This window comes from Acartia tonsa, chromosome 15, assembly GCF_053477335.1.
Source record: "Acartia tonsa isolate MP-2025a chromosome 15, ASM5347733v1, whole genome shotgun sequence".
In the NCBI taxonomy this organism is placed as follows: Eukaryota; Metazoa; Arthropoda; class Copepoda; order Calanoida; family Acartiidae; genus Acartia; species Acartia tonsa.
The window spans coordinates 21,245,456-21,273,187 of NC_137274.1; the positions used below are offsets into that span (position 1 = coordinate 21,245,456).

The 27,732-nt window shown below is 30.6% G+C and overlaps 1 protein-coding gene across 1 annotated transcript in view; it reads left to right on the top strand.

The window, feature by feature from the left end:
- Window positions 1–8,135, top strand: part of LOC145306988 (uncharacterized) — a 10,930-nt gene extending 2,795 nt beyond the window's left edge. The window contains exons 5-9 of the mRNA XM_080149330.1: window positions 1,173–1,282; window positions 1,612–1,662; window positions 1,959–2,035; window positions 2,712–2,888; window positions 8,082–8,135. Coding sequence (XP_080005456.1) covers window positions 1,173–1,282; window positions 1,612–1,662; window positions 1,959–2,035; window positions 2,712–2,888; window positions 8,082–8,135 — 469 coding nt within the window. The remainder of the gene's footprint in view (window positions 1–1,172; window positions 1,283–1,611; window positions 1,663–1,958; window positions 2,036–2,711; window positions 2,889–8,081) is intronic.
- The last annotated feature ends 19,597 nt before the right edge of the window (window positions 8,136–27,732 follow it).

Sequence of the window (27,732 nt, forward strand, 5' to 3'; positions counted from 1 at the left end):
GTCTGTCTACATGTCTATAGTTTTATCTATTTGTTTGTGTCAATAAATCTGTCGATATGTTTGTCTGAATGTAGTGTATCTGTGTGTATATTTTTATGTATGTTTCTATATAAATATATTTGTCTGTCTGCATGTATGTTTTAATGTCTGTATTTATGTTTGAATGTCTGTCAGTCTGTCTATATGTCTGTCTGTATGATTGTATATATGCATGTTTGTTTTACTATGTGTTTGTCTTATTTCCGTAACTATGAAATTTTGTCTCTATATATCTGTTTATCAGTAGCGAAGCTACTCTATAATTCGAAATGTCCGTCCGTCCGTCCGTCTGTCTGAGACAAAGTGGGGGAAACGTGATTTTCTCGGCTCCTACAAAAGATAGAAAGCTGAAATTTCTTGTCAACATTTCTATTAATATGGAGCATAAATAAGTATAACACATCTATGTCGGTCAGCCCCCTTTTTAGCAGGTTTTTGGCTATTTTAATATTTTTCAGAGACAAACTGGGGAAATTGGATTTACTCAGCTCCTATAAAAGATAAAATGCTAAATTTTTTTTGACAACATTCCCATCATTAAGGAGCACAATTAAGTATACAACATTAATGGCGGTAATACCGCTTTTTATCAGGTTTTAGGCTATTTTTATATTTTTCACATTTTTCTCCATATCTTCAGTGTTTATGGTCCGATTTTCAAAATCTTTTTATTTATAGATATCAAAATTAAATTTCCCGTCGTTTTTCGATTTTCCAAACTTTTAAAGTTAAGGATATAAACATTAAATTTTCTGTCGTTTTAAGAAAACAACCATGGCGGTCAGACTGCCTTTTGTCAGGTTTTTGGCTATGGTATATTTCCCCATATCTTTGTTGTTTTTGGTCCAATTTTCAAACTTTTTTAGGATATCAGTATCAAATATTTTTTTTCCATTGTTATGAGCATCTTTTATGTAATCTACTTTGACTGTCGTCATCATACAAAATAAAACAAGGTTTCGTGTTTATTTACCCCAATAAATCTATTCTAAATTTTAATAAATATACTTTAAATCTACTTTTTCGTAGTCCCATCTACAATTTTTTGTGCTTCGCTACTTATGGATGTTGTCATCCTTGTTTGTTTTAAAAAATAACAACAATTATTTCAAATTTTGTTTGTATATTTTTAGTGTACAACTGTTTGGAACTATATTTATGATTTCCATGTTGCTATTGGGATTGTTACTGAAGGGGATTCCTGTAACTCCATACCAACAATCACTTGAGGCAGATTTTTCAGGTTAGCAAGGGATCTTAAGGGATAAGACAACCAATGAAATCTGTGAATTTTGATTACTGGTTGAAAAGTTTTGACACTGCTAGCTAGAATTAAACAATTAGAATGCACTTAATGTATCAAAAGTTTTTAAGTCAACGTTATTTTTATATTATTAATATTTGAAATTTGTAGCATTACACATTGTAAATTATATATTGTATGTTTATTTGTCTAAGGAATCATCACAAATAATAAGTCGTCTATCTTAAATATTAGCTTAGCAAATCACAATTCCCCTATAGCGTTACAGACAGACAGACAAAGTGAATTATTAATATTAATAATTTTAGGTGGATCTAAAATGTTGGAAGCCCTCCCAGTTGCTGGATTAACTGTGACAGGTAAATACTGGTGCACCAGGAATCGTTTTTATATTTCCAAAAAATAGACTCCATAGCGGTTCTAATGGTATGCATAACGTTTTTCTACTATTAACACAAGCCGCGCAATCTAATAGCCGAGATTTAATGATGGACATGGAAAGAAAACACACGTAAAATAAGTTTTTGTGTGTGAAGATTCTCTGTGCTAATTTACTTTTTCTATGACAAGTATAAGATTTATTTATGAGAAGTTGGATTTACTCAGCTTCTATTACAGATAAACTTTTAAGGTTCTTAATTAATTTACTGTTTAGGAGGAGCAGTTGGAGGACTTGCAGAGATTTTGATTTCAAATCTTCAGGGGCGTACCTGTCCCCCCCTCATGTGCAAGGTATTGTTTATATTTCAATTATCCAATAGGATCGATTGATTTTGTAATATTAATGTACTACTTACACCTATATTTTAAACATTTTATAAGAAACCAAAAAATGAAAAAAATATTTATTTTCGCCCTGCATCTAAAAGTTAGGTGGTCCATCAAGAGGGCATTTTTTTTCTTTCAAAGTACGGCTTTATGTAACTTCAAAAATTGAAGAGTAGAATAAAATCAATCTCCTTTGTAGCTCGCTTAAATTGCGTCCAAGAACCTGGATTATATCAGATTTTTTGTAGGTCTACAATGCCAGTTCTAATATTGTATGTGTAAAATGAGGATTGAGAAACTGTCCCAATTTTGTATAACTTTAGCGGAACAAGTTCCAATTACGTCATATTTTTCTTTCCCGAAAAAGGGAGGGGGGGAAGAAAATCTCTTCAAAAGAGATGGGGAAAACCCCCTTTTCTCCCATCTCTTTTTTCTTCCCCCCTTCCCTTTTTTTTCTTTCCCCCTTCTCTTTTTCGGGAAAGAAAAATATGACGTAATTGGAACTTGTTCCGCTAAAGTTATACAAAATTGGGACATTTTCTCATTCCTCTACTAAGATAGATCAAGTATCAAGAAAGCAATAAGCTTTAAAAAAACCAGTTTATTCATTGTGTATACAATGATATACATTGATGTTAAGCCTAATAAAGAGGGTGGATGTTGCTGGCTAGAAGTGACCATGGAGCCATTGTATCCTCCTACTAATACTACTGTACCTGTGTGGAGACAGATGATGCATAGCAACATCATTGTTCTACATAGCAGCACAATTAGTAGATGGTTAACCACTTCTATTAGAGTACCAAGAATTAGGAATGTTTTTCATAATTTCATCATTTGCCTCATTTTAAATTGTTACCCCTGAACATGGCTCAAAACATAAAGCATCTACTCCTCATTGGGTGGGTGATAGGTTCGAATCTTTGTCTGACACTGCGTCATAACTGAAGACGTTAAAAATGGTTTCTTCTGCTGCTTTTTCCTTTGTCAACATACATAGTAAGGTTTGATTATGCCTTAGCCCATACACAATCTAAGGGTTGTTTGTCTTTTGGATGTTACTTAACCTTATATCCACCAGAGGGCAGAGTATTGGTACATATTATAACACAAATAAAATAAAAATTATGAACATTCATTTAGTTGCCCTGCAGAATGTTAAACTAGAAATGATGCTGTGAGTATTGGTTTAAAAAATATGACGTAACAAAAAAAATTAGCCAATGAGAGCCCACTACGCATGCCGCCATTGGTCAATAACGGCCTCTCATTGGCTAATTTTTTTTGTTACGTCATATTTTTTAAACCAATACTCACAGCATCCTAGAAGTATCAATTTAAATTTGAATTGTCAATTTTTAGTGATTTGAAAAAGAAGATTTAACTTATATAAAAAATAATCTGCTTCATACAAAATGACATTATGTTTTCCATAATTTATCTTAACCCTTACAGATCGGGCCCCTATTCCCACCCTAATAGATTTGGGAGGGGGGGTCTAATTTAGCCCCCCACCCTCTATCTCGGCTCCTTTTACAGACAGAGACATACATTTTTTTCTGGTGGTTCATGTTTATTTTTAAAGAAAATTACTTTTTTTAGTCAAAGCGGCCAGACCGCTCCTTAGCCGCTTTTTAGCGGCCAGCTGCTAAATATTAAAACAGCTGTAGAGCAACCAATTTTAAAGCTAGGATTACCAAATTTTAGGTGGAACTTTATTCTTTATAACAAAAAATAACTTTTTCTGGCCATCGCCAAAAAACGGCAAATAACGGGAACTGCCTTTTTCGGCGGTAAACCAGTGGTTGGCGGCGCCAATTAATATTCTTATCTGTTTCTTATCACAATAAAAGACTAGATAAAAATTTGGCTGGTCTAGAGCTGTTTTGAAATTTGGCAACTGGCAGCTTACAAACGGCAAAATTACAGGTAGGAAATTGAAAATCGGTCAAATATGGTCAAGAAGTGTTCAAACGGTCATGACCTTACTGTTTACGGAAGTTTATTATTGCTCAAGGATTTACCACAAAATTTTTTAGGTCTCTAGCTATAATAGAAGCCACAATATTTATGATATATGTCTATAGTAAAAGCTGGACAAAAAATTGGTCATAAAATCGGTCATGGAGCGGTCAAACGGTTAAACGGTCATAACACCACTTTTCTCAGATGTTAATTGATATATAAAAATTCGCCAAAAAAAAATAGGTCTCTACCTTATACAGAAAAGTCATAATGAAGAAATTAAGATTTATTTAGAATTTCATCTAATTTTGATGCCACCTAACCGACTTTGACCGGACACCACGACCGACGCAGACCAGATATCCCTATAAAATCAACTCTTGCCGATGTATAATTATTAAACTTAAAAAGTCATGAAGTCAGCTCTCTATCTTACCTACAAAAAATGACATTGAAAAAACTAGAGGGGGGGGGGGGGTCTGATTTAGCCCCCCCCCCCAATCTGTAAGGGTTAACATTAATTAACATTATTATATAATTAGCTTTAAATATGTACTGTATAGTAAACAATAATGATTTTATTTAGTTTTATATAAGTAGACAAAAGATTATCTTTTAATTGAATTTTGAAAAGTTTTCTACATGAAAAAAAAAAGAAATTCAAAATATTTACCCTACATTTAGATTAGAATTTTGAAAATCCCCTCAAGCCAAAAAAACATTTTGAAAAGTTTTCTACATGAAAAAAAAAGAAATTCAAAATATTTACCCTACATTTAGATTAGAATTTTTGAAAATCCCCTCAAGCCAAAAAAACTCATTCTATATTAAATCTTAATCTAAAATTTTTAAGCAATGCTTAATTTGTTATTAAACAATGGTTCTTGTTAATCTTGTCATATTGTATAATTTTTATAATAAAAATAAAAATTCCAAATTTTATCTTATTAAAATAATTTTACATTGTAAGAAAACCTTTTTTTTACATTATTTTAAACTCATCCATGATAACAAAAATAAATATTCGTATTTTTAAATTCTTTTCAACTTTGCTTTTATGAAGTCTTTCATAAAACCACTCTATATATGATTTATTTAATGCTGAATTTCCGTGACCTTAGCAAAGCAACTGATAAAAATAGCCATTGATTAACTCTCTTCAGGAGTGGTTTTATGAAGTACTTTATAAAATCAAACTTGTTCAAGATTTTAAATTAATAATCTTTGCTATTCTTGTCATGATTGTTCAATAACTCCAAAGGGATGAAAATTGAACTTAAAATTTTCAAATCTAATTTTCTCAAAAATTATATTTCATTGGATTTTCTGGTTGCCAGATATGAAATCTACGCATCTTGTATGGCTAGATACTTATATCAAAAGTGCCAAACATAATACCCTAAAAAAATTCATTTAATAATTATCAAACTGTGAGAAGACAAACTGCTTCATATAGAGTTGCTCAAATCAACAAACAGAGGACATTTTATTTCACAAGTATATTGAGTGAAAGGTTTTACAATACTGAGCTGGATCTTTAAATGTGTAGCCGTTGGCGTGGCTGTAGCCGTGGCCGTAGTCATGGCTGTGGCTTTAGCAACGCTTTAGCCACACTAACGGACTGTGGTCACTTTTAGCATGGTTAACCACGCTACGACTACGACCACGCATTGCCAATATGATTTAAAGATCGCATTTTTTTTTGTGGCCACGGTAACGCGTGGTTAATATGATTTAAAGATCGCTATTAGGTTGGTGGCTGTAACTCTGACCACGACTACGGCAACGGCTACGCTTTTAAAGATCCAAAACTGAATAATTCTATCTATAAATCAAGCTGGGTACGTTACAACAGGATAAAATGCCTTTTCATGTATTTTGGGGAAGGCAGCTACCTTCAACGGTTATGGGCTTAAACTATAATTCATTTCAACAATCATTAAATTATTTTAAAGGAGTGCAGCTACTTAGTTTTAGGTCTGTCCACTACATATTCTCTGCCTGTCCAATAATTGACTTTCTATTATGACTTCAAATTATGCTGGCCAATGCCATTAGACTGAAGGAGATCTTAATGTATGAAAAAATGTAAATTATTATTTTCTGTTAGCTCGTAGATTATATGGATGAAAGTCTTTATTATTGTCTTAAATTTTTAAAAGCGAAGCTTTTCTATAATTAGGGTCGGTCCGTCCGTACGTCCGTCCGTCCGTCCGTACGTCAGTCCGTACGTCCGTCCGAGATAGATAGCTTTTATTCGTTAATTTAGGCATGTTAGAATTGTCCTATCGATTTCAAACTTTGCATGATGATTCCTGTAGTAGTTGGGCACGATTTAGAAAGCGTAGCAACTCTATAATCATTACCAGAATGTCCGTACGTCCATTTCAAAAATGTTGATTTTTCTACTTTTTTAACAACAAATTTTCAAGTGTTCTAATTATCCGTTTGATCTGATTTTTGGTATATTGATTCCTGGGACAACAACGAACAATATTATAAGCGAAGCAACTCTACAATCAAGTCCAAAAATGTAAGTATGTCCATAAACATTATCCTGCTTCAAGCAGTTTTTTTCAAAAAAATTACTTACAATTTTGCTTCGAATCGACTCTAATACTTTTAAATTCTGATTATTCAGTTCAGATACCATACAAGTGTTAATGTCCGTTTGTCCTACCGTTTCAGTGCTTCGCTTTTATGGATGTTGTCATCCTTGTTATTCTATGGTTAATAGTAAATAGAATCCATATTGGCTCAGAGGTTAATAAGAACGTATGGTATTAATACACAAATAGACGGACACACATCCCTTTTCAGCTATATTTAAACCCTTTTGTACCAGAACGTAATCTAAAGAATAGAACCACCTCCCCCCACCAAAAAAAAAAAAACATTCAAACATGTAAGGGGGTAAGGTTCACAAAAAAGGAAAACTACATTTTTTATTTTGCTTTGTGTGCTACTATTGTATATGATTCTATATAATCCTTTTAAATAAAGGATTTTTTTCTGTTAAAAGCCTAAGATTTTGATAAATACTGATAGAGTTCATCATTTAAAAGGACTCTCCACAGAAAACTCAACTTTGGATTTTTGAAAATCTAACCTGAAATTATTATTCTCTGTTCAATTTTAGGCATTTTTTGTTTTTGTGGCATCGCGATCGAAGCCCTTTGAAATTTTTTACCTCCTTTAAGTGAATCCTCCCGCCATTCAATTTGTGCTGCTTTAGTGATTTTTAGCTTCTATGTTGCCGCATTCATCGCCCTTCTCCGCCGCTACTCCGCTATTCATTGCTGTACGTCGCGGTTCAATACATGCTCCCCTCTCCCTTGTTCAGAAATTAAATGGAGGCTGGGGGTGTTGTGTATAGCAACGTACGCAATGTATAGCGGAGTAGCGGCGGAGAAGGGCGATGAATGCGGCAACTGCGGCAAAAGATGGTTATATTTGGCGGAGGCGAACACAAACTGGAGGCGGCAGGATTGTACAGTCAAGGAAGAGGATAAATCGTAGAGCGGCCGGTTGCAATGGAGCAAATGTTCTTTAGCGGCAAACATATATTGAGTGGAGAAAAGTGTAGTAAATATTGTTATAGCGGCAGTACAAATAGGCGGCGGACAAAATTTTCAAAGGGCTTCGATCGCGATGCCACAAAAACAAAAAATGCCTAAAATTGAACAGAGAATAATAGTTTCAGGTTAGATTTTCAAAAATCCAAAGTTGATTTTTCTGTGGAGAGTCCTTTTAAAGAATGAATCTTTTTAAAGGTTCCATTATGGTTTATGGCTACTGTGGTATAAACAACGGCGGACAGATGGGGTTTTATTATAGAATAGTTTCATTTTTACTAAACAAAATAAACAACAACTACCAATATTAACCTTAAATTTATTCATTCTATGTAATCAAGTTTATAGTCAGAATTTTATATTTATTAGTCAATTAAACATTTGTTTGTTCAAATCAAATGATTAAAGATAGCTTTTGCTGTGGCATCTTAGTAGGCTTTTCATTAAATATAGCAAACTCCTCTTATTAGGCGAAATTTGGAGGTTGCAGACTGTCCACACGACTTTGTGTCAAGTGTGGCTAAAAATTTCTCAAATGTGGTTTCAAAGAATGATCGATACAAGCTAGTTCTTGTGAAGCCTATATTTACTTAACATTATTTATTGTACACATAATCATAGTGTTTCTTGGTCATTTAGTTAAATGCAGCTCAAACTTTATTTTGCAATAACTATTGCGTTATGTTATAATTAACAACAATACTAACTAATCTATAAAATAGAATATCCCCAAATAAAACATGGACGTACCTAAGGATTAAAATCAGTACAGTAGTTTTCAAAATCTTAAGCTACAGACAAAAAAATTCTTACCACTTTAGATAATTTGCTTTGCCCCCTGTTCTAGTCACTAGGGGAGGAAGAAATAGGTCCGGAAAATAGCGTAAAACCATCTAAAGACATTCCTTTAAAAGTTTAATCAATTCAAGCCTCTTTGAGATCTTTACCCTGAGACAAAAAAAATATCTTAATATAATAAGGTTAGCAACCACGCTCCTAGCCCCTTACAGTCGGGCCCCTTGCCGCACCTTAATCGGTCGGGGGGGGGGGGGGGGGCGTTCAACGGCCCCCCTTATTATATCAGTTCCTATTAGAGCTAGAGGGCTAAATTTTTTTGTGCAAGTCCATGGTTTGATAATGAATTTCCGACCTTTTATAAGTCTAAGTCAATTTTCGCTTCCTTCATCCTTTTATTTAACAACCTTTGTTTTTAGGTCTTTTTTTTACTTAAAAATTTCAAACGGCTGTAACTTTCTTATTTTTGAAGTTTCAGCGGCCGCAGCTGTACTTGTAACTGTAACGGCGGCGGATCTTCATGAAATGTAGACATGTAAGAAAAGCTTAAGTTTAAAATTTGAAGTCTCTAATTAAAAAATTACGCCCACAGGAGCCTTTTAAAGATTTCTGGAGACCTGGAGGATCAGGACCTGCAGGATCATACCTGGAACCTGAAAGTGACTTGAACACCTGTATTTTATATAAGGATGTACTACTAGAGGATTTTTTAGTATTTTGGTATGATAAAATGCTTTGTTTTAGTCAAAAAAATATTTTTGCTCTTTACCTGGATGACCCTGCCAGGTTTGCTGGCATCCTGTGCCCGCCAGGATGGAGATATTCAAAAAATTTCAACTCTCAGTTATGTCTCATACCCACACTTAAAAAGTCAAGCAGTTTGGGCTCTTTATCTTTCACACACAGAAAATGAGATAGAAAAAACCGGACCCTGACCGTTAAGGGTTAATACCCAATGTATTTGGACAAAAAAAGGAGAAATGGATGATTTTTTCCTATGCTGTAGCATTCTATAATTTTCTCGGTTAATCAGTCAATACAATGTTTTGCTAAAAAAATATAAATATAAAAAAAAATGAAAATATGTGAAAGGTTTTGCAACTTTTGTGTCTTTTTTATTCTTTATTTCTTGTCCGTATTTCCATCTAAGTTTTTTTGGTGTTTTTAAAATTTAAAAATATTATTATCTTTACTTATAATTTCAATTTGATAAAATAGATTAATTATGAATAAAAAATATTTTAATCAAAAATGTTTATGATATAAAAGCACTTGTGCATTGTAAGTTTTGCATCAGATTTTTAGTTCAACAAGAAATTTTTTTCTCCAAAGTTTTACAATTGAATAGATCTTTAAATTCTAATTTTCTGATTTCATATTTTCTAGTACAAATTGAAAGAACATTAAAAAGAAGATTTATATTAAGCTTAAACAATTTTGAATAAATATTTGAACATAATAAGAAAACCTATATTACCCAGGGCCGGGAGGATGGGGACATTCAACTGTTAATAATACTAGTTTTATAATCACGTTTATTTATAAAACTTTGGGTGAAATAATTAAATTTTGATTCGTTGGTTCATTAAGTTGAGTGTACAAAAAAATATCAATCAATAATTTTAATCTGCAGAAAGGGTAACATTGTTTATTATCATTTTGAATTTAAATTATTTTTATCATCTATTGTCTTATCTCTGCTGGCATTTTCTTAAATAATTAAGAAAGACATATCAAAGAAATATATAAGGTTGCTTTCAAAAGAAAAGAAAATATTAGACATTTATTGTTCATAGATTCAGATACAATATATACTACTAGCGGCCTCTAGGGGCATTCAAGGTAAAAAAGGAAAGGGTAAGTCGACACGATAATTTCCATTTAAGTTTTAAAAATGAAATAATATTAGGGGTTGTTTTTTTTGTATATTTTTTTTTGAATGTGTGGATGTACCCTCCCGCAAATAGTTTGGATGATGACCTTTTGGGGACTAGGTGATGTTTTGGGTACAAATCATTTCCACACCATATTGAACATATGCTGACGCCCTCAATCGCCCAGGGTATTAAGAAAGGTAACACCCAACAGACAACCAACTCTTTGATTGCACAACCTTTATTTGAAAGTCCTAACTGTGCACAGAAATGAGTTGCATCTGTTTTGGGCCAAGGAATCCTCCTACTCTAACTATTTTTGTCCCACATCTGACATGACAGCAGTGGGAACCATTTCTAATGTCTATATTTTGACGCAATGTGGATTCCTATAGTAGTTAGGTACAATTTAGAAAGCACAGCAACTCTATAATCTTACTAGAAAGTCCTTACATCCTTTTAAAACAAGCTGATTTTTACTTTTTTGACAAAAAACATGTTAAAATTATCTTATTCTTCTGCTTTTTAGAATACTGAATCCTATGAAAACAAGGTACAATGTTATGAGCGAAGCATCTCTATAATCAAATCCTAAAAATGTAATTATTACAATTTTAAAAACTTTTATACATTTATATTCTAATTATTAAGTTCTGACACAAATGTTAATGTTCGTTCGTTCTTTCATTTCAGAGCTTCGCTTTTATGGATGCTGTCATCCTTGTTTGATTAGATTTATATTTGATATTCTATGAAACAAATTCACAGTGAAGTTTGGTTTTACATGTCTCAGGAAGGGAGGGGACATTGGAATGTTAATTATACTGGTACCAAAAGTTTCATACCTACAGAAGGGGTAATTTTATTTATCATCAATTTAGACATATATCCCATACAGCTGCCGAGCCCTGTTTTTAATATCAAATTTGTCAGGGAATTAAAGGGATAAGACATTAGCTAATAAATGACGATACACAAAATAACCCCTTCTGTAGAATACAATTAGTGGTCTAAACTTTTAGACTCACAACTTAATGAACTAACTTTGAGGACTAGTGTAATAAACAGCCTAATGTCCCCTCCCCCCCTTACTGCAGATTTGTACTTGTCTCATTAATATTAATGTAGATAAAACAAATCTATCTGGAAATAATATTTATAGCCGCAATTAATATTTTTATATTCGACATTATGACATTTTAAAACATCTGTACCTTTTTTTTTCATTGCAAAACAGCACTTAAACATACATAATAAGAAAAGAAAATCTAAAATAATAAAATTATAAAAAAAAGATTTTTTTATGAGAATTCCTTGATATTGATATCCTTGAAGAGTAGGAAACATTTGAGGTGGATGGGGGGAGGGAGGGGAGGTCTCAAACTTTCAAATTTAGTTTTTTTTAAAGAAATAGAATGTTGAAGGAGGGGGTCAGTTTCTTCTAGAGGAGGGTAGTGGTACCCTTTCCCAAAATTGTTATATACTTACAACGGTTAGCAAGTTCCTTTCAAGCTGACTGACACAGATACTGTTACTCTTATATAAGCTTTGCTTTTTTTTATATAATTTTGCTTTTTTAAAAAGTTAATTCAAACAATAAATATCAAAGGATATGCATGTGAAAAGTAATTGGGATGTAAAATGATTCTTTAAGTATCTGCCGACCTGGCTATAGGGTATAATTGTCCAATATAATAAACATGCAACAAAAAAAGCAACATTATTTTAATACGATAGAGCAGGTTTTGTAATTTTATTATATTTGGACAAGTAAAAGAAGAATTATTTTCGATATATATATTCCAATTGACGCGTAATTTTAGCACACTTGTTAAGAGCAAAGCTTTTCTATAATTATGGTTGGCCCGTCCTACATTTGCCATGGATGATTAGCTCTTTTCATTGATTTAAGCAGGTTAGACCAAGCTAAATTAGCTTGATTCACTTCACTAAGAGACACAATTGATAATGAAGATTTTTTTTCTTTGAAATATATTTTGTTATGAAGCAGCAGTAGTTACTAATTTTTAAATGTTATGGTTGAGTTAGATTTATGACTGTCAAAAGTGTTGTCCTATCGACTTCAAAATTTGCATGATGATTCCTATAACTCTTTTGTCATTACCATAAAGTATATATGTACAAGTAAAATATGCTAATTTCTTACTTTTTTGACAACCGATTTTTGTATGTTATCATACTCATATGATTCCTATTACCACAAGGGACAATGTTATTGGCGAAGAAACTCTATAATAAAGTTCTAAATATGTAAGTATAGCCTTAAACAGTATCCTTTATTTAAGAAGTTTAACAACAAATTTACTTACAATTTTGTTTAGACTTAATTGTGTCCATCAATATTCTGTTTATTCAGATCTGACGCTCTACTAATTATATTTTTCGTTTCAGAGCTTTGATTTTATTGATGTTGTCATCCTCGTATTAGTACTTTTTATGTTGAGCGAGATATTTTGTGATTTTTATAATTATCAAAATTCTATCTATTAGTACAAAGTATATCTAGGGGTTGCGCCCCTAGCACCTAGGAGAGGAAGGACAGATATAGCCTAAACCAATCTCAATCTCAAAACAAGAATTTCTTGTATAGATTATGTAAGTGCTATTCTTCCTAGATTGTACCTTACTGTTATAGTAATCATTATGTAAAGTTAAAGATAAATAGGACAATTTTAACAAAAAGATATTTATAACTGAGGTTTAAACGGATCAACAAGTATTCCTAAATAAAAAAAAACTTTTCATTTAATAAACATGCACATGGACATTTAAACAAAAAAAAACGATTGCCTAGATGGAGGCATGCAAAGGGTGATTTAAAGGTGTATCTACTCTTTGACAAAATTAAGGGTGTTGGATATACCCACTGAGGTAAATATTATAAATAACAAGGATGACAACATCCATAAAAGCGAAGCACTGAAACAGTAGGACAAACGGACATGTATAAGAGTCGAAGCAAAGTTGTAAGTAAATTTGTTGAAAAACTGCTTTATACAGGATTATGTTTATGGATATACTTACATTTTTAGGACTTTATTATAGAGTTGCTTCGCTAATAACATTATACTTTGTTGTCACAGGAATCAATTTACCAAAAATCAGATCAATCGGATGATTAGATCAAATAGAAATTTGTTGTTAAAAAAGTAAAAAAATCAACATGTTTTAAATGGACGTACGGACATTATGGTAATGATTATAGAGTTGCTACGCTTTCTAAATCGTACCTAATTACTAAAGGAATCACCATGCAAAATTTGAAATCGATAGGACAATTCTAACATGCCTAAATTAACGAAAAAAGCTAACAGGGATAACAGACAATGACCAAAAAATTAATGTACATCCCCAAAGATGTCACAGAAAATTACTACTTTAGTAGATTAAAATTTTTGAAAAATATTTCAAAGACTTCTCATAAAAAGTTTGGAAGATTTTTTTCCTCAAAATTAAATATTTAATTTTCAATCTTAAATAAATATATATCAAAGCTTTTAAGATATACAGTGTACAAAATTTAGTTTTCTATAAAATAATATCTTTGCAAAAGTTCCATTTAAAAAATGTGTTTAACTTTTTGGATTTTTGTTGAAAATTGCTAGTCTGTGTTTTTAGTAAGTAGTAGATGTAAAATGGTCCATAGAATTTTAAATATGCAATCGGTTTTTTTGTAGACCTCTTTTTTTTGAAGTAATTTAAGTTTTTTTTTAACCCTTACAGATCGGGCCCCTATTCCCACCTTAATAGATCGGGGGGGGGGGGGGGAACATATTGACCCCCCCCTCTATCTCGGCTTCTGTTACAGATAAAGACGTAAAATTTTTTTCTGGTGGTTCATGTGTATTTTTAGAGAAAATTACTTTTTCTAGTCATAGCGGTCAGGCCGCTCCTTAGCCGCTTTTTAGCGGCCAGCCGCTAAATTTTAAAACAGCTGTAGAGCGGCCAATTTTGCAGCTAGGATGACCAAATTTTAGGACAAACTTTTATTTTTCATAACAAAAAAATTACTTTTTCTGATCATCGCCAAAAAACGGCAAATAACGGAAACCGCTATTTTCGGCGGTTACGGCGGTAAAACGGCGGTTGGCGGCGCCAATTAATATTTTTATCTGTTTATTATTGCTCAAGGATTTACCAGCTGTAATAGAAGCCATGATATTCATGATTTATGTCTGTAGTAAAAGCCGGACAAAAATCGGTCATAAAGTCGGTCAGGGTGCAGTCAAACGGTCATAACACCACTTTTCTCATAAGGTCATTGATATCTCAGTAATCACCAAATAAATTTTAGGTTTCTACCTTATATACAAAGTCATAATGTAGAAATTAAGATTTATTTAGAATTTTTTTTTAATTTTGGTGCTACCCAACCGACTTTGACCGGACACCACGACCGACACAGACCAGATATCCTAATAAAATCAACTCTTGCCGACTTTTAATTACTAAACTTAAAAAGTCATGAAGTCACAACTCTCTATCATACCTACAAAAATAATGACATTGAAAAAATAGAGGGGGGGGGTCAATATGACCCCCCCCCCCCCCGATCTGTAAGGGTTAAAAATCAGTCAGTAAGCAACAAAAAAGGAAGAAAATTGGCATTATGAACAAAAATTATTAAAAATACTTAAAATACTTAAAAAATAAGAGGTGTACAACAAAAAAAACGATTGCATATTTAAATTCTATGGGCCATTTTACATCTACTACTTACTAAAAACTCCGACTAGCTATTTTAAATAAATTATCATATTTTAAATAAAAATATAAAAAGTTAAGACACATTCTTTAATCATAAGGCCGGTCCGTCATTTACATTTGTCCTCTCCAAGTCAAATTCAACAGTTTGATTTCTGTAATAGTAAGGTACAACTTAGTAGGCGTAGCAATTCTGTAATCGTCGCTAAAAAGTCCGTATGTCCATTTAAAACATGTTGAAATTATTACACTAATCATTTGATTTTTGGAATAATGATTCAAAGAACAACAAAGTACAAAGTTATTTGTAAAGCATACTAAAACTGTTCAATATTTCAACAGTTTTGCAATACATTTTTAAAAGCGAAGCTTTTTCGTAATTAGAGGTGGTCCGTCAGTCCGTCCGTTCGTCCGTACATCTGTGACAGATAGCTTTTTTCGTTAATTTAGGCCTGTTAGAATTGTCCTATTGATTTCAAACTTTGCATGATGTTTCCTTTAGTAGTTGATTACGATTTAGAAAGCGTGTCAACTCTATAATTGTTACCAGAATGTCCGTACGTCCATTTTAAACATGTTGATTTTTAACTTTTTTAACAACAAATTTTTATGTGATAAAATCTTTAGATTTTTCAGATTTTTAGAATAATGATTCCTGGGACAACAAAGTAAAATGTTATAGGCATAGCATCCTTATAATCAAGTCCTAAAAGTGTTATTATGTCCTTTAAAAGTATCCTGTAATTAAGCAGGTTTTGACCAAATTTTGTTTCTACTTTTGTTCATTTATATTCTCAAATTTATTATTCAGTTCTAACACTCTACAAGTGTTAATGTCTGTTTGTCCTACTGTTTCAGTGCTTAACTTTTCTGGATGTCAACATGGAAACCGTTTTTGTTTAAAGATTAAAATTTTCTAGATATTATGAAAACAGAAACAGAATGGTTTCTAAAAAAGAACTCAGATGACAAAAATATAAATTTGGCAAATGTTTCAGTGGATGATTTATCCTTTCTAAACGCAAAAAATCAATACACAGGAACCATGTTCAATCTTATTCAACATTTAAAGCAAAAACACGACGTATTTTACTCAAAATTGAGACACAAAGAGTTTCAGAAAATAAAAGATTTTGATTCACAAATTAATATGTTATATAATAAGATTGAAACTTCTCCTGATAAAGATTCTTTGCAAAGCATTCATGACATTATTCAGACGCAGCAAGAATATTTTAAAAATTTGGTTAGTTCAAGGGCAGAAATATATTATATGAGATATCTTCTGCTAGATGGTAAACCAAATTATCTTACATATCAAAATATGAAACCAAAGAAAAAGAACAGTTACAATTTACTAATAGACAATGAAATGACTGATTGTCCTGAAAAATTTGTAAATAAACTAGGCAAAATTCATGCTGCATCTGTCTGTCCTGATGATATTCCTAAAGCTGATTTAAACGGACTTTTAGAAACTTTTAATTTAAAGCTGGATGATATTTTTCCTAAAATACAAAATGCTATTTCTCCATATAGTAGTACAAAGGAGTTTCTAAAAGTCATAAAATCTCTTAAAGATCGTAGTAGCCCTGGACCAACATCATAGCTAAAAAGTTTATTTATGTTTCTTTTTCAAAATGTCCCTAAGTTTGCAACTAATGCATTTAATCAAATGTACGACATGGATTTAGATAATTCAGATTTTTCATTTATTAAGATCAAAAATGTTTGTTTTCTTCCAAAAAAAGAATTAGATTCATCAAATCCGGATAATTTAAGGCCAATTTATTTATCTGAAAACAGCCAAAAAATTTTGGACAAAGCATTAAACAATAAAATTGCTCCTTTCATGAGTAAAATTGTACATTCTGATCAATTTGGCTTTATTAAGAAACGGCACATGGCTACTGCTACAATATCTATCAGTGCTATAATGAACTATATTAAGTCTAAAGAAATAGATTCCCAATTAGTTTTCTTTGATTTAAAAAAAGCATATGATCAAACGTTATACGAAGTATCTGATAAGATACTAAGCCACATTTTTTCATCACAATTTGCCAAAGTTTGGGCATCTATTTCTAATGGAGGCAAATTTAGGGTGGTTGTAAATAATCATATATCAAAACAATATGAAATTAAGTTGGGATTTCCACAGGGTGCCCCTAGTAGTGCAAATAAATTTGTTATTTATAATCACTTATTTTATTCTTGCTTAAACAGTAAGTTAATGTCACACTTAATGTTAAAGATCAAAAAACACAATTTGCCAGCCATATTTTTTGCCGATGACGGCTTTAAAGCTTTAACTCTAAAAACTGAAAAAGATGTGACTTCTTTATCTGATTTACTTAAAAAACTAAAGTCAACAGTAAATATAGAAATTAACTGCAAAAAAAAACAAAAATTTTAACATATGGCAACTGTCCAGTAAATTTAAGTTCTTTGGGAACACCCTGTAATATTGTTAAACATTTAGGAGTTTACTTGTCTTTTGATTTTGCAACTTCTTTAAATTTAACATATAAAGAATTATTGAATAAACTTAATAATCGTTCTAAAAATATGCATTTTAACCATGGAACAAATATTTTTAAGAGAAGAAATCTGTGCCTTTCATTCATGAATTCCTGTGCTTTGCACATATATAGAATTTACTCACCAAATAATGTGATATGCAAAAAAATATGGAAAAGTACTTCTAAATTTCTTTGGTCAAATGGATCAAGTCACAGATACAAAGTAGCTAAAAAGAGAATTGAATCAGAGTTTCACGATGGCGGTTTAAATATGCTTTTACCAGAACAGCAAAGTTTTTCTATTTGGATAACAAGCTTTTTTAATATCCTCAAACATGCCAACGAATACCCTAATTCAAATCTAGCTATAATTCTAAAACAAAAGCATGTACCTATTTCTTCTATTCTTAAGAACTTTGGCTCTAATATGTTGAAAAATTTATGCAAAACTAAAAGAGGTGGTTATAAACATTTCAAATGAGTTTGAGTTTAGTTCCTTACAATGTTTAACTTTGCATAAGAATAAAGATGCAGAAAAACCTCTTTTTTATCTTACATACGAGACACCATCAATTTTTGCGCTTTTTTTCAAACAAATGCATAAGAAAAAAATTGCTAGTATTCATCCTTCAATAGAAACTAGAAAGGTAGATAAAAAATGGTTTCCAGATATTGAAAGTTTTCAAAATAGTTTTAAGATTGTTCTTGATCTACCTATAACTTTATATTATAAAGGATTCCTTTTTGAACAATACATACGCACACTGGTAAGTTGTACAAAATTATTCAAATGGAATCTAATAGATAGTGATATTTGTACTAAATGTTATGTAAAAAATGATTCAGATCATGCAATTTTTTTCTGCAAATTCCCGAAATACTTCACCCATTGTCTTGCTATTTTTCTAGATGAAATTTATTTCCAAGGTTGCCCTGAGTTCATTTTCCTTAAAGAAAATTTCTTTCTTTTTAAAATCTATTATGAATGCTTTAAAGGTGACGATTTTGCTCAAATTTCGATGCTCATTTTAGTAGCTAAAGACAGGGCGCTAAAAATTAGTAAAGAACCTTGTCTATGAAGATGGAATGAAAACAATTATTTTTCTCAAACATTGCTTTTAGCTCAATTCTGTTCAAAATTATTAGATAAAGGTGGTATATCAACATATCTCATTGAAAAATTTATTAATTTTGTTTTGAAATATAAAGACAACACAAAATATTTTTGTATTGGATTTTCAAACTGTCTCCAAATATAACTAGTTAATTTTTTTACAATATATTATAATATCGCTTGTTATTAACAATTTATGTGCTATTTTATAAACTGTATATATTAATAATTCAAGACTATGTGATTTAATTATGTATAGTTTGTTCTTAAAGGAATAAATTATTAAATAAGAAGAAGAACTTTTCTGGATGTTGTCATCCTTGTTTTAAAAAATTTTAAATTCATCCTGTTATATAACAGAGAAAGTATTCTTGGATAATTTTAAATCAAATTTAATTCAGCAATGTGGCTATCTGAGGTGGATTCTTAAAAATCATTTTGGCTCACTGCCTCAATAAAATTAGTGAGGCTCGCTAAAAACTTTTGTGAAAAATCCCCCAAAAATCTAAAAAAATTAATTCAAACCATAAAAAAGTTATAAACATAAGATTTTGTTTAATTTTTGTAGATTTTTAATGCGATTTTGGAGGATTTTTCACAATTTTTTTTAGCAAGCCTCACTAATTTTAGTGAGGCATTCAGCCAAAATGTTATCTATTCTGTGCCATATCTATTCAAAACATTTATAAAATCAGGCAAAAATAGTTAATGTAAAATATATAATTTTCTTGTCCTTTCACGTATTGTTACTGAAATCCCATAAAATTTAGTTATGAAAACATTTTCAACAGCCAGACAGATAGTCATACAGACTGACATATGGATATTTAAATATAAGTAGCTTTTGATACTAAAAATATAAAGACAAGAAAATTCAGTCGCTAAGTATCTATCTGTCTAACTATCTATAAACTTCAAGACCTAAGAAAGAACCAGTTTCTATCTATCTATAAATTTCAAGACAATCTATCTATCTAAAAATAACCAGTTTCTGTAATCTATAGATATCTGAATACTTATTTAATTATGAAAATATTGGCAAGAAATTTTGATCGTCTATATTTTTTAGGAGCTGAGCAAAAAATAAAAGAAAAAGAATCTAATGACTATTAGGCAACAAATAGTCAACACGCTATATGGATAAGCTTAAAAATGTTCATAAGTGAGATGCAGCGACATACAGAGGTTTTTGCCCACAATCTAACACAATGATTTTTACACCTCTTTTAATCCAAAATTTAGGGATGGGGGATTATTTATATCAGACAACCATCATACACACTTTCCTTATGCAACTAATCCTTATAAAATAATAACTTTACATAAAAAGGACATACTTTCATTTATGGGATTTATTTAGAGATTTGCAACGCTAATAATACTTTACCTTATTGTCCTAAGAATCATTATTTCAAAAATCATATTACTAGGATATTCTTATGATACAAAAAAATGTTGTCAAAATGCTAAAAAAATCGCTTATTTTCAATGGACGTACGGACTTTCTGGTAGTGAGTTTCATAGAGTTGCTTTCTAAATTGTACTTGATTGTCATAGGAATCATCATGCAAAGTTTAAAATCGATAGGATATTTCTAACATGTCTATTATGATAAATATATCATAGAAACCATGTTGTCAAAAGTTAAAAATCATCATTTTTAAAATGAACGTATGACTTTCTGGTAACTATTTTCTGGTTATAGAATTGCTACCCTTTTTAATTCGTACCTAGTTGTTATAGGAATCATCATACAAAGATAAAAATTGATAGGACAATTCTAACATGCCTAAATTAACGAAAAGAGCGAACCGTTACGGATTGAAGACCAACCATAATTATAGTAACGCTTGGCATTTAAAAATCACCCAACCTAGTTTAAATCCCATTTAGATAACATATTATACATTTTGTCTAAATCATAAAGTATATGTCCCTTACATTTAAGTAACGAACATCTATTATTAATAATATTAATATACTAAAATATTTCAGTATAACAGCAGGTTTTACAGTAAGTCTAAATTGAATATAATAATCAAACGAATATAAATATTTTATAAAAGCAATGGATATAGAATACATGTGAAAAATTTACAGTGGAAAATTTGTCGTCATTTTAGGTTGCTAACATGGATCTCATTTATTGGTCAGTTTGTTTTTCCAGTAAAGAGCAGAGGGGATGGTGTAAAGACAGTGGTATCAGCTGTGAGTATCACAAGTATATAAAAATATGGTTCAACATCCAAGTTATAATAAATCTATTTAAACAAGGATGACAACATCCTTAAGTAGTGAAGCACAATAAATCATGGGTGCAGGGAATATGTACAAGTAGATTTAAAGTTTATTTATTAAAATCAAGAATAGATTTATTGGAGAAAATAAACATTAAACCTTGTTATTTTATTGATGATGACAGCTAAAGTAAATTACATACTCGATTTGGGGAAAAAATATTTTGATACTGTCGCAAAAAAAATTGAAAATCGGACCAAAAATACCTAATGTATGGGGAAATATGTAAAACATATAAAAATAGCCAAAACCTGCTAAAAGGCAGTCTGACGGCCATTGTTTCTTTCCTGAAAACGCCAGAAATTTAATTTTAATATCTTGAACTGAAAAATTTTTGAAAATCGGACCATAAACACCAAAGATATGGGAAAAATCTGAAAAATATAAAAATAGCCAAAAACCTGCAAAAAGGCAGTCTGACCGTCATCGTTGTTTTCTTCAAACGACAGAAAATTTAATTTTGAAATCTTTAGCTGAAAAATTATAAAATCGGACCATAAACACCAAAGATATGGGGAAAAATCTGAAAAATATAAAAATAGCCAAAAAACTGCAAAAAGGCAGTCTGACCGTCATCGTTGTTTTCTTCAAACGACAGGAAATTTAATTTTGAAATCTTTAGCTGAAACAAGGATGACAACATCCATAAAAGCGAAGCACTGAAACGGTAGGACAAACGGACATTAACACTTGTATAGTATCTGAACTGAAAAATCGGAACATAAATGTATAAATGTCTAATCAAAATTGTAGGTAAATTTGTTGAAAAACTGCTTAAAAACAGGATAATGTTTATGGACATACTTACATTTTGGGACTTGATTATAGAGTTGCTTCGCTTATAATATTGTTCTTTGTTGTCCCAGGAATCAATATACCAAAAATCAGATCAAACGGATAATTAAAACACTTAAAAATTTGTTGTTAAAAAAGTTGAAAAATCAACATGTTTAAAATGGACGTACGGACATTCTGGTAATGATTATAGAGTTGCTACGCTTTCTAAATCGTACCCAACTACTACAGGAATCATCATGCAAAGTTTGAAATCGATAGGACAATTGTAACATGCCTAAATTAACGAATAAAAGCTATCTATCTCGGACGGACGTACGGACGGACGGACGGACGGACGGACGGACGGACGGACCGACCCTAAAAAGTTGTTGTTAAAAAAGTTGAAAAATCAACATGTTTAAAATGGACGTACGGACATTCTGGTAATGATTATAGAGTTGCTACGCTTTCTAAATCGTACCCAACTACTACAGGAATCATCATGCAAAGTTTGAAATCGATAGGACAATTGTAACATGCCTAAATTAACGAATAAAAGCTATCTATCTCGGACGGACGTACGTCCGTCCGTCCGTCCGTACGTACGTCCGTCCGAGATAGATAGCTTTTATTCGTTAAACGGACCGACCCTAATTATAGAAAAGCTTCGCTTTTAAAAATTATAAAATCGGACCATAAACACCAAAGATATGGGGAAAAATCTGAAAAATATAAAAATAGCCAAAAACCTGCTAAAGACCAGTCCGACCGCCATTGATGTTTTATAGTTGATTGTGCTCCTTAATGATGGGAATGTTGTCAAAAAGTTTCAGCCTTCTACCTTTTATAGGAGCCGATAAAATCACGTTTCCCTCAATTCATTAATTACGGACTGACGGACGGATATTTTGAATTATAGAGTAGCTTCGCTACTAATAAAAAATGACACGGCCCAATTTTTTTTTATGTATCTCTTAAAACTAGAATTAAAAATGGAGGAATGATCTTCCCTACCCTTACTTAAGTGCACCTAGAGGCCTCTAGGTGCAAATCCACTAGTAATGCAATAGTTATAATTATAGCTTGAACATATTTGAAGGGGGATAAAATTATCTTTCATTGACCTTTTATATCTGAATAGTTTATAGTAGGTGATTTTTGCAACAAATAAGTAAAATTTTTAAAGGCTATAAGCTACTTTGTATTACAGATATAATAATATTGGAGACTTACTGTAATTAAATATTTTGTACATTTGTATAACTAACGTAAAAGTAAAGCATGTAAAGAGTTATAAGCAAGTCAACGTTTCAAAATTCCGATTAGTCTAAAGAAGCAATAACATTTTTTTCTGCTAAAAAGTTACATATTTAAAAAAAAATAAGAATCATTATTAATCAGCGTTTGATTTTATATTTCATCTTTACATAAAGATCTAAAATTCCTAAAGAAGTTGTATCAACTTTTTTGCTTTTTATTTAAGATAGCTAGCCGGTCCTTTCAGTAAGTAGTAGATGTAAAATTTTTCATAGAATTCAGATATGCAATCGGTTTTTTTGTAGACCTCTTATTTTTTAAGTAATTTAAGTTTTTTAAAAAAATAATTAAGTCGGTTTTAAGGTACTAAAACGCAACAAAATAAAAGAAGAAAATAGCCAGTATAAACAAAAATAGTAAGATCTTTAATTTGACACCTTACTTTTAAAATTCTGTTGAGTAATTGTTGAAAAAATCTATTTTTTTAACCTCGGTTTAATAAAAACATTAAACCTAAATATTTTCTCATACAGACATAAAAAATATGGGTTCATATATACCGTTAGAATGAGAAAAATAATATGAATCCATTGTAAGCAAAATTGAAAAAGTTTAAAAAAAATTGTAATAAAAAATAGAAAAAATAAAAAAGTTATTTTAAGAATTGTAACTACTAAACTAGCCAATCACAAATCGCAAAAATTGACGAATCGGGAAGCTTAATCTATAAAATTAACCTATAGAATTGCCAGAAAAAAAGGAGAACGTTCATACAATATATACAATAGATACTACAATAAATATAGTGATATTAAAGAACATGTAAAGAATGAAAAATTATGAACAAATATGCATCAGTCTGTTTATAAACTTCAAAACAATGCAGTTAAAAATACATTATTGTTTCTTGTGTTTAAAAAATATCTGATACATTGCATTGTCTTTTGTTTAGGTTTTGTTCAGGTTTTATTCAAGCTAACCCTTTAAAGCCGAAAATTATGATTCTTAAAATAAACTTATTTTTTTTATTATAGTTTTATAAAACTTTTTCAATTTTGCTTAGAATAGATTCGTAATATTTTTCTGATTCTAAAGGTATATATGAACCCATGTTTTTTATGTCTGTTTGAGAAAATATTTAGGTCTAAAGTTTTTATTAAACCGAGGTTAAAAAAATTGATTTTTTCAATAATTACTCAACAGAATTTTAAAAGTAAGGTGTCAAATTAAAGATCTTACTATTTTTGTTCATACTGGCCATTTTCTTCTTTTATTTTGTTGCGTTTTAGTACCTTAAACCCGACTTAATTATTTTTTTTAAAAACTTAAACCGATTGCATATCTGAATTCTACTACTTACTGAAAGGACCGACTAGCTATCTTAAATAAAAAGCAAAAAAGTTGATACAACTTCTTTATGATTAAAGACATTACAAATTTATTTCAAAAGTAAAATTTTGGTATAATTAGGGTTTGTATGTCCGTAACAGTCAGCTATTATCATTAATCTAAGCATGTTAGAATTGTCCTTTCGATTTGAAACCTGGTTTTATCATTTATGTCATTTGGAAAGCGCAACTCTTTATAATAATTACCAGAAAGTTTAGTTAAAATGGGCTGATTTTTTAAATTCTATTAATCTGATTTTTGAACCAATATTATAAGCGAAGCCTCTACAAACATAAGTTTTACAGTTACAAGTATTAATGTTCGTTCGTTCTACTGTCTTATTTTAGAGCTTTGATTTTATGGATGATGCCATCCTTGTTTTAAAGGAGAATTATGGATATTCAAGACATAGACGTCCAAGGGGGGGTGGTAAAGTGGGGATTACCCCCCAAAACACAATTCTTTTACCCCCCTAAAATAAAAAATCTCTAACTAAAAAAAATTTTGCGCACTTTGCACGCATTTTTAATACTAAATATTTAATAAAATTTAAATTACCCCACCCCAAAAAAAAAAAAAATTACCCCTGCCAACAGATTTCAGGGGGGGTGATAAATTTTGCCCCCAGGGTAAAAATTTTGGGGGCATAAAAAAATTTGCGCCATTTTACCCCCCCCCCCCCCAAAAAAAAAGCTTGGACGCCCCTGATTCAAGATCAATGCATTTTTATTTTTCATAGAGAAAGAGGGAGAGAGTTATGTGTAGCTGGCTTTATTTGCTTATATTATTATTTGTTTTAACTGATAAGAGTTGAAGTTCAACTAAAAAACATTCAAAGAAGTTGTATCAACTTTTTCACTTTTTATTTAAGATAGCTAGCCGGCTCTTTTGGTAAGTAGTAGATGTAAAATTTTTCATAGAATTCAGATATGCAATCGGTTTTTTTGTAGACCTCTTATTTTTTAAGTAATTTAAGTTTTAAAAAAAAATAATTAAGTCGGTTTTAAGGTACTAAAACGCAACAAAATAAAAGAAGAAAATGGCCAGTATGAACAAAAATAGTAAGATCTTTAATTTGACACCTTACTTTTAAAATTCTGTTGAGTAATTATTGAAAAAATCAATTTTTTTAATCTCGGTTTAATAAAAACTTTAACTACTAAACTAGCCAATCACAAATCGCGAAAATTGACAAATCGCGAAGCTTAACCTATAAAGTTAACCAATAGAATTGCCAAAAAAAAGGAGAATGTTCATACAATATATACAATAGATACTACAATAAATATAGTGATATTACAGAACATGTAAAGAATGAAAAATTATGAACAAATATGCATCAGTCTGTTTATAAACTTCAAAACAATGCAGTTAAAAATACATTATTGTTTCTTGTGTTTAAAAAATATCTGCTACATTGCATTGTCTTTTGTTTAGGTTTTGTTCAGGTTTTATTCAAGCTAACCCTTTAAAGCCGAAAATTATGATTCTTAAAATAAACTTATATTTTTTATTCTAGTTTTATAAAAGTTTTTCAATTTTGCTTAGACTGGATTCGTATTATTTTTCTCATTCTAAAAGTATATATGAACACATACTTTTTATGCCTGTGAGAGGATATTTTTAATTTCAAAGTTTTGATTAATCCGAGGTTAACAAAATAGATTTTTTCAATAATTACTTAACAGAATTTTAAAAGTAAGGTGTCAAATTAAAGATCTTACTATTTTTGTTCATGCTGGCCATTTTCTTCTTTTATTTTGTTGCGTTTTAGTACCTTAAAACCGACTTAATTATTTTTTTTTAAAACTTAAATTACTTAAAAAATAAGAGGTCTACAAAAAAACCGATTGCATATCTGAATTCTATGAAAAATTTTACATCTACTACTTACCAAAAGAGCCGGCTAGCTATCTTAAATAAAAAGTGAAAAAGTTGATACAACTTCTTTGAATGTTTTTTAGTTGAACTTCAACTCTTATCAGTTAAAACAAATAATAATATAAGCAAATAAAGCCAGCTACACATAACTCTCTCCCTCTTTCTCTCTCTTTTTTATTATCCCTAGCTTCCCTCTTCTTCTTTTCTCTCTCTCTCTCTCCCTCTCTCTCTCTCTCTCTCTTTCTCTCTCTCTCCCTCTCTCTATCTATCTATCTCTTTCTCTCTCTGTATTTTACTTCTTATTTTTCTTTCTCTCTCTTTTTCTTTTTCTTTCTCTATCTCTCATTCTCTCTCTCACTCTGTATCTCTCTCTTTCTTTCTCTCTCTTTAGACGTTTAAGAAAGAAATAGAATGATTAATAATGAGAGCTTTAATTATTATAATTATTATTTATCTATCCTATGCACAAGGGTAGGCTAAAAAATATGCACAGAATGTGTGCTGTACAAAATCGGCCCATAAATTTCATGTCATCCTGATATACACGTATTTACAAATGAACCTACAATGTAGCCAAAAAAGACAGTTTTCTTCATTTTTTAAAAGCGAAGCTTTTCTATAATTAGGGTCGGTCCGTCCGTCCGTTACGGTTAGCTCTTTTCGTTAATTTAAACAGTTTTTAATTGTCCTATCGATTTTGCATGGTGATTCCTGTATTAGTTAGGTACGATCTAGAAAGTGTAGCAAATCTAAATAAGGTATTATAATGTCTGCACATCCATTTTAAACATGTTGATTTTTAACTTTTTACAACAAATTTTTATGTGATAAAATTATCCGATTTATCTAATTTTTGAATACTGATTCCTAAGACAACAAAGTACAATGTTATACGCAAAGCATCTCTATAATCAAGTTCTAAAATGTAATTATGTCCATAAACAATATCATGTATTTAAGCAATCGTTCAACAAATTTACTTTAATACATTTATATTCTACACATCGAGTCAGAGGCGAATTATACTATCCACACCTCTCCGCAAGAATCCGCAAAGTGTGGCGATAAAATTAAGGCCTATATTTCATGTTTTCATTTACAGTTAAATCCTTCTTTCCCCTTCTTCAGAGATATTTAAGTTTTTTTTTAAAATTAAAAACCTTATCATTAAAATCAGTACGACGACTTTCAATTTTTAGGACTAATATATTGCCTATCAAAAATATATTATATTGAAATACGATTATTGACAATTAATTAAATTATCTTTTAAAATGAAAAAAACTAAACTTTTTTTTATATCCCTGAAAATTTTACCTTTATAAATTTAAAATAAATAATTGTCTGCTAAAATGTTCACAACATAACATAAATGTTCATATAAATAACTCCCAGTGGTAAAAAAATAATAATATTAATTTGTTGTAATTTATAACAGATTTTTAATGCATTAGCGTTCGTATTTGATTTTATAAGAAATAATACTATA